Source organism: Globicephala melas, chromosome 1, assembly GCF_963455315.2.
Source record: "Globicephala melas chromosome 1, mGloMel1.2, whole genome shotgun sequence".
NCBI lineage: Eukaryota > Metazoa > Chordata > Mammalia > Artiodactyla > Delphinidae > Globicephala > Globicephala melas.
The window spans coordinates 172,081,376-172,088,035 of NC_083314.1; the positions used below are offsets into that span (position 1 = coordinate 172,081,376).

The 6,660-nt window shown below is 38.1% G+C and overlaps 1 protein-coding gene across 5 annotated transcripts in view; it reads left to right on the plus strand.

Moving 5' to 3' along the window:
- HP1BP3 (heterochromatin protein 1 binding protein 3) overlaps nt 1-4,427 on the plus strand; it is a 35,107-nt gene extending 30,680 nt beyond the window's left edge. For all 5 annotated transcript variants that reach the window (XM_030876142.2, XM_030876161.2, XM_030876151.3 and 2 more), the window contains 3 exons: nt 636-747; nt 1,994-2,107; nt 2,634-4,427. In XM_030876142.2, coding sequence (XP_030732002.1) covers nt 636-747; nt 1,994-2,107; nt 2,634-2,928 — 521 coding nt within the window. In that variant the 3' untranslated portion in view covers nt 2,929-4,427. The remainder of the gene's footprint in view (nt 1-635; nt 748-1,993; nt 2,108-2,633) is intronic.
- The last annotated feature ends 2,233 nt before the right edge of the window (nt 4,428-6,660 follow it).

Genomic DNA, 6,660 nt, shown 5'->3' on the forward strand with positions numbered 1-6,660 from the left:
ATATTGTCCCTGTAGATTATTCTGTGGTTTTCTCTTTTGACCAAGTGTTAGAAGATGAATTTGGTTATTAACCTTTTCAGTGTCACTAATAATTGTGGCAGCTATTTATTTGGACACTGAATCACAATAAAGTGTATTTTTATGTGTTTTTATATGAAAGATGAGAACTGGTGAGGCCTTTGGGAGCCATGATAGTGTTTTGTTACTGTTTGCTGATTCTTGAGAAATTGGTTTTCTCTTTATAGATATCCTTCTAAATGCTTATCAGTACTTACAGGCACTCAGTAGATGTTCGAATGAATAGAAATGAGAGATTGAGTTTTAAGTTGGCTATTAACCATTTATGTATGACTGTAGGGCAAGTCATTAGCCACCCTTGGCTACTATTCCACTTTCTGTGCAATGAGGAATTTGACACAATGGTCTGTAAAGTCTCTTCCCATCATAATTTAACTCTTTCCAAATTTATGGACACTTAATAATAATTTAGTGAATTAGTTAAAAATCCCTATGACCACAAGGGATTCACTTAGCACATGTCAGGACAATAAATTGATGTATAACTGATTGTGGTTGAGGGAATTATCAAATCTGAATAAATAAGTACTTTCTTCATTTCTGAATTTATTGTTCAGTGCATTTGCTGAAGAAAACCCTACAGAGATGCGAAAAGAATGGGTGGATGGAACAGATCTCTGGTAAAGGATTCAGTGGCACCTTCCAGCTCTGTTTTCCCTATTACCCCAGGTAAGCACCTAGCCCATAATGTGAAGTATTGGTCATTGCAAATTTAAAATCTGACTCCAGATTACAGGTTTGGCTTAACTTATTTTGCCCTTATTGTTGTTATACTGAACTGAATATACTTGAAAATAAAGACTACTTAAGGCAGTATTGTTTTAGAGCTGAAGGTTTTCATATAAGAATAGGGGGATTGGGGCTATCCTGCTGGAACTTACTGTTAGGCGCGTATTCCTGAAATCAAGCGTTGAATTTTCTTTGAGATTCTTGGCCAGTCATTTAGATGTTCATTCCTTCTAATAAAGAATAAAGTACATGGTAATGACAGGAAGATTATTAGAGGATTATGTATGTTTTAATGGTCCAGCACCAAGTAGGGAGAGCACTGGCTACTTCTAAGAATCCTAATCTGCCTCTTCATACTATAGAGACAAGGCTGTTTGTTTGAAAACTTGTCTCTTATACATATTTATTCATTTAACCAAAAAAAATGTATTGAGCACCTCCTATGGACCAAGCATTTTTCTGCATACCCATGCTTTCACCTTCTTACACTTTCGTTTCTAATAAAGTGCCATGACATGTACCACTGAAACCTGTTTCAGCAGTGTAGTGTAGCTTGCTTACGTTGTTCTTTGTGCATAAACATAAGTGTTACTTGATTGAATGTGTATTATTTGAGTTTTTCAAATGTTTAAATATTCTTAAAATCATGCACATACAGTGTTATAATTTAAGAACTTATTAATCAGTGGGATCAAGTTTTCTACCATTAAGGACAAAGAAAATTTAGAATATCCTTGCTGAGTTTCTCAAAAACTTTGAAGAGATTCAGGCTTTATGACACTTTTGAGGTCTTTTGCCAGTATCATAAAGGCAGAAAATATATACTGCTGCGTAGGCTGTTCACCGCTGTATAGACCATTCACTGCTATATATTCAGTGGCTGATAACAGTGCCAAACACATGTCAGGAGCTTAAATAATTGTTTACTAAATAAATGATGGAAGTATCAGTTTTATTAAATGGAGGGAGGAAGGGAATGAGGTATGGTCTGGGACTTTTATAGATTTGTCATAACTTCATATGTTTGTTCAAAATAGGTTAAATTGTACCTGATATTTGTAACCTAACTTGACATAATTGGGGAGGGTGGGAGGAAGTGGGTTATGTTCAGGGAAGAGCATATCTAGGTTCACATTCTTTTCCTTGTCCTGATGGGACTTCTCTTTACTTTTTTTTTTCTTACTAGCCCAGGAGTTCTGTTTCCAAAGAAAGAGCCAGATGATTCTAAAGATGAGGATGAAGATGAAGATGAGTCATCAGAGGAGGACTCTGAGGATGAAGAGCCACCACCTAAGAGAAGGTGGGGACGTGTGGAAAACCCTTCTTAGAGCTGAAAATGACCGTACTAGGAGAGGCTGTGAAAAGTGTGTTGACAGTTCAGGATCCTTCTCAGATTCTTTGTGTAACATTTGAATTTGTCTTGTTCTTGAGCATTTAGAGGCTCTAAACTTGTGAAACACTGTGAATATGTAATAACTCTTTGGTCAAACGTGTGTGTGTGTGTGTGTGTGTGTGTGTGTGTGTGTGTGTGTGTGTGTGTGTGTGTGTGTGTGTGTGTGTGTGTGTCCATAGTTTGGTTATTTGAAGAAAAAGAATTCCATATTTTTCTAGGAAAAACATGGAATTATGTGTAGACTTCAGGAATTGGTTGAGTTTTTATACAATTTTAGTAAAGCCTTTAGGTAAAAAGTAATAACCCACATTCCTCTTCTTAACCTAGGTGACTTCTACCTTTGCTATTTCTTTTTTGGCAAAGTATCTGGTCATCCTGGTGAAGTGAATCTTTCAAGTACTAAGTAATTGCCTTTGCTCTTTGGTTTTCACAGGTTGCAGAAGAAAACCCCAGCCAAGTCGCCAGGGAAGGCTGCATCCATGAAGCAGAGAGGGTCCAAGCCTGCACCTAAAGTCCCAGCTGCCCAGCGAGGGAAAGCTAGGCCCCTGCCCAAGAAAGCCCCTCCTAAGGCCAAAACTCCTGCCAAGAAAGCCAGACCCTCACCCCCAGTCATCAAAAAACCTAGTGGTAGCTCTTCAAAGAAGCCTGCAGCCAGTGTGAGAAAGGAAGTGAAATTGCCTGGCAAGGGCAAATCCACCATGAAGAAATCTTTCAAAGCAAAAAAGTAAATTTTATAGGAAAAAAGGGTATCATGATGAAATTCAAAATCTTATTTTCTAAGGTCAGTGTGCATTTGTTTTAGTTCGATGCTTTTAAAATTACATTTTTTTCCTCCCCTATGAACATTATGGGGAGGGAATATAAATAAACCAGTTTAGCCATTTGTTAGCTTTAGGTGCTCTTCTTGGTGCCTGCCCCTCCCCCCGCACCCTCCCTCCCAGTCATTTTAATTTCTGTGATAATTCTGGACTTCCCTGAACTGTATAATCTATACTTGTCCTTTTTTCTCCCCCCACCCCAAGCCTCTTTCTTTTTTTATGGTCAGCTTTGGCTTTTTTTTTTTTTTTTTTCCTTCCAGTTTTATCTAAACGGTTGCGAAGATTTTTATATTTGTTAGAAAGCATCAAGAATGGGATGCTAGTCAGGTGCTGGAAGTAAAAAGGAGGCAGTATAGCACTGACTGAATCATAACGCCTCCTGCCTGGAGACTTCAGTTATAGCTATAATAACTAATCTTATTTATAAAACCACTCCACTAGCCCCTTCTCTCCAACTGTAAACACAGAGATGTCTTAGCTTTGGAAATAGGCCAAAAACATTATGATCTCATTCAATTCTGAAGATGCACGACTCCTTTGGGCCCCTTTTCACATTGATCAATTCCTAGGTATTTTTCATTGACCCCTGGGCATTGCATTCCCTCAAAAGCAAGCACAAGATCTCTCCACCACTTGTTTTTTGACGGAAGGGGAAATATAGGAACATACTGAATTTGTGATTTCTGGCGTCACCTGTGTTACCAAAAATCAAAACATATAAAATCTTCTTGATCAAATGTTTAAATATATTTTTTAATATTTGGAGCATAAGTTGTCACTTCCTCTTTGCCTTTTTTATAAGGAAATATTGGAGAGTTATACCATTACTAATGTAGAATTGTTAAGTGGAAAAACATACAATTTGCTAAAATAAACTGTGGGTTTTTTCCCCTCCTTTCTTTCCATAGCACTTTTGATAACAAGCAAGTGGCTTCCTTTTTGAGTTACTTAAAAAGAGAAAAGAAAAAACAAATGAAGCCCGACTACCTAACCCTTTCTTATTTGTATTTGTTTTAGTATTGTGAAGTTGTGTTAAATAGCACTAGCTTTCTAAGAAATATTGATTTCTGGTTATCATTTATCTTCCCTGTGGCACTTGACATTTTAATTGTCTTAAACTTTTTGGTGTACATCTTCTGGCCCCTTGAGTGCTGCCAGAGGCGAAAGATGTTTGTTTAATTCATTCCATTTGCATTGTCTCCTGGGATCCCATCTGCAGCCTGAAATGTGGCTGGGAATTGGACTTGAGAAGATTGGCTTGAATTAGATCCATAATCAATGTATGATCCCATCATGAGTTTATTGGAATTTGTGTTGCATGTAAGGCAATCTTTCCTGTTGTAAATCTTCCTTTTTTTATGTACATATATTTTGAAAAATATGAATAAACATGAAATTTTAAAAGCTGCTGAACTGTAGCTTATATTTAAAAGTTTCCAGTATCCTGGAAGTAGCCTTTCCTTATCCTCTGAAGTAGCCGTAAGTGTTGCACTTACTTTGAGTCTTTGCCACTCCACTCCTTGCATTAGCCACCATCCATTTTCTGTTCAAATACAAGCTCCAGTTTATTTGCTTTTTGAATTTTTATATGGATGTTAAATGTTTCTAACTACATTGAACCTGATTATTTAATGCATAAGAGATTTTTAAAAATCATTTTGTATTTTATTAAGGTCCTTGTTTTCAAGATCATAAATTCCAGTTTTTCATGATTAATGTCTACACATGTCCTTGGACTAGAAAAATACAGCACTGCAAAAGAATCGATAAACCCTAGAGACCTAATTCTAAAAGTAATTCTAATTTTCTGTTGTGCTATTTAGCAGGTAATAATTCTTAATAGTACAGTTGTTAGGAACCTGTGCTAAGAATACTCTTCTGGAATCAAAAGTGGCAGGATTTTGGTTGGTTTCTGTGTTTTATGATATTGTTTTATTTTAAAAAGAAGGCCTGAACAGTCACCTGGTGGCTGTGTTGTATATCAGGTACTCCACCATAGAGTGAGACACTTAGATCATTTAAGGTCCCTTCCTACCCTGACACTCTGTTAAATTCACAGAATTCAGGTAAGGACAAAACTGTCCTTGCTTTCAGCATGGGAAAAGACAAGAGGGCCGTTGCACTCTTCCAGGGAAAATCCCCAGCTTGTCAAAGACATGCACCTTCCTGACGTTGAGACAAAAAGATGTTTGGGTTATTTCCCTTCCAGCCATTCTCAAGGAGCAGAACACAATTTTTACTTCCATGTTACAGAAAGGAAAACAGCAAACGCAAAAGATAACTCAGCAATTATTCGTGTGGATCAGTGGCTTCAGTACTCTCTGTTAGTGGCTTTTAGTGAGCTCAGCTACAGTGTTTCATATGTCCTTAAACCACCTACAAACTGCCTTCGATAAATGAATCTCACAAAGTGCTGGGAGAGAGATTGTTGGCTTCTTAAAGCTCAAATGAGAAAGAAGAGATATACCATTGCAGGAAGGGTGGAGTCCTTTCCTTAGTAATGTGACAAAAGCATTCAACACCGAAATCTATCCTAACCATCCACGCAGATTTAACTAAAGGAGACCTGGTCCAGTCATGTCTATTGTCTGTAACTAACAGGAAAATTACTTGGAAACAAGAGCTAGGTAATATACTAATACCTCTGATGTTTTTTCCATTGTTGCTCTTTTATAAAATTTTGTCAGCCCCAGGATAGGCTTGCTAACCTATCCTTACACCTGCTTTATTTTTTAATTTTTTTTTAAATTTATTTATTTTTGGCTGCTTTGGGTCTTCGTTGCTGTGCACGGGCTTTCTCTAGTTGTGGTGAGCAGGGGCTACTCTTCATTGTGTTGTGCGGGCTTCTCATTGCAGTGGCTTCTCGTTGCGGAGCATGGGCTCTAGGCGCACGGGCTTCAGTAGTTGTGGCATGTGGGCTCAGTAGTTGTGGCTCGCGGGTTCTAGAGCACAGGCTCAGTAGTTGTGGTGTACAGGCTTAGTTGCTCCGCAGCATGTGGGATCTTCCCGGACCAGGGATCGAACCCTTGTCCCCTGCATTGGCAGGCAGATTCTTAACCACTGTGCCACCAGGGAAGTCCCCTTATACCTACTTTAAAGAACCTAAGAAGTTATTCTTGTTCAGGCCGAGATTCCCTTGCCATCCTGATCTGTCAGGAGAAAGAGGTTAAGCCAGCCTTACACGTGAACTGCTGTACTTAGCCAACTAAAACCTTAATCCAAAAATTCAGGATTATAGTTGAAGTTTCTTATCTTTGGAACCTGATAAATGACAGTTCTTTGGGTTAAGCAAAAGTTCTAATCTTATCCATGAAGAGAAAGTCTATTCTTAATTGGATAAAGACCATTATTAAATTGTTTCCCCCAGTCAGGGGTTCTGACTGACATTACTTTCCAGCGTGCAGAGTTGCTTTGCATTTCTGTGGTAAAACGGATGGTCACTCAGTTCTGCAGAGGTGAAGCTGAAGAGCTAGAACTGTTGAGGCTCTTGGCTTAGAAACTCCTTGATGAACACGTGCTTGGAAGCCAGGAGATGCTAAACGGCATCCCTCAGCTGTGCTGAGTTTTCCTTTTTTAAGAAACTAATCTCTACTATCTTTTTTTTATTTTTATTTTTTTATTTATTTATGGCTGTGTTGGGTC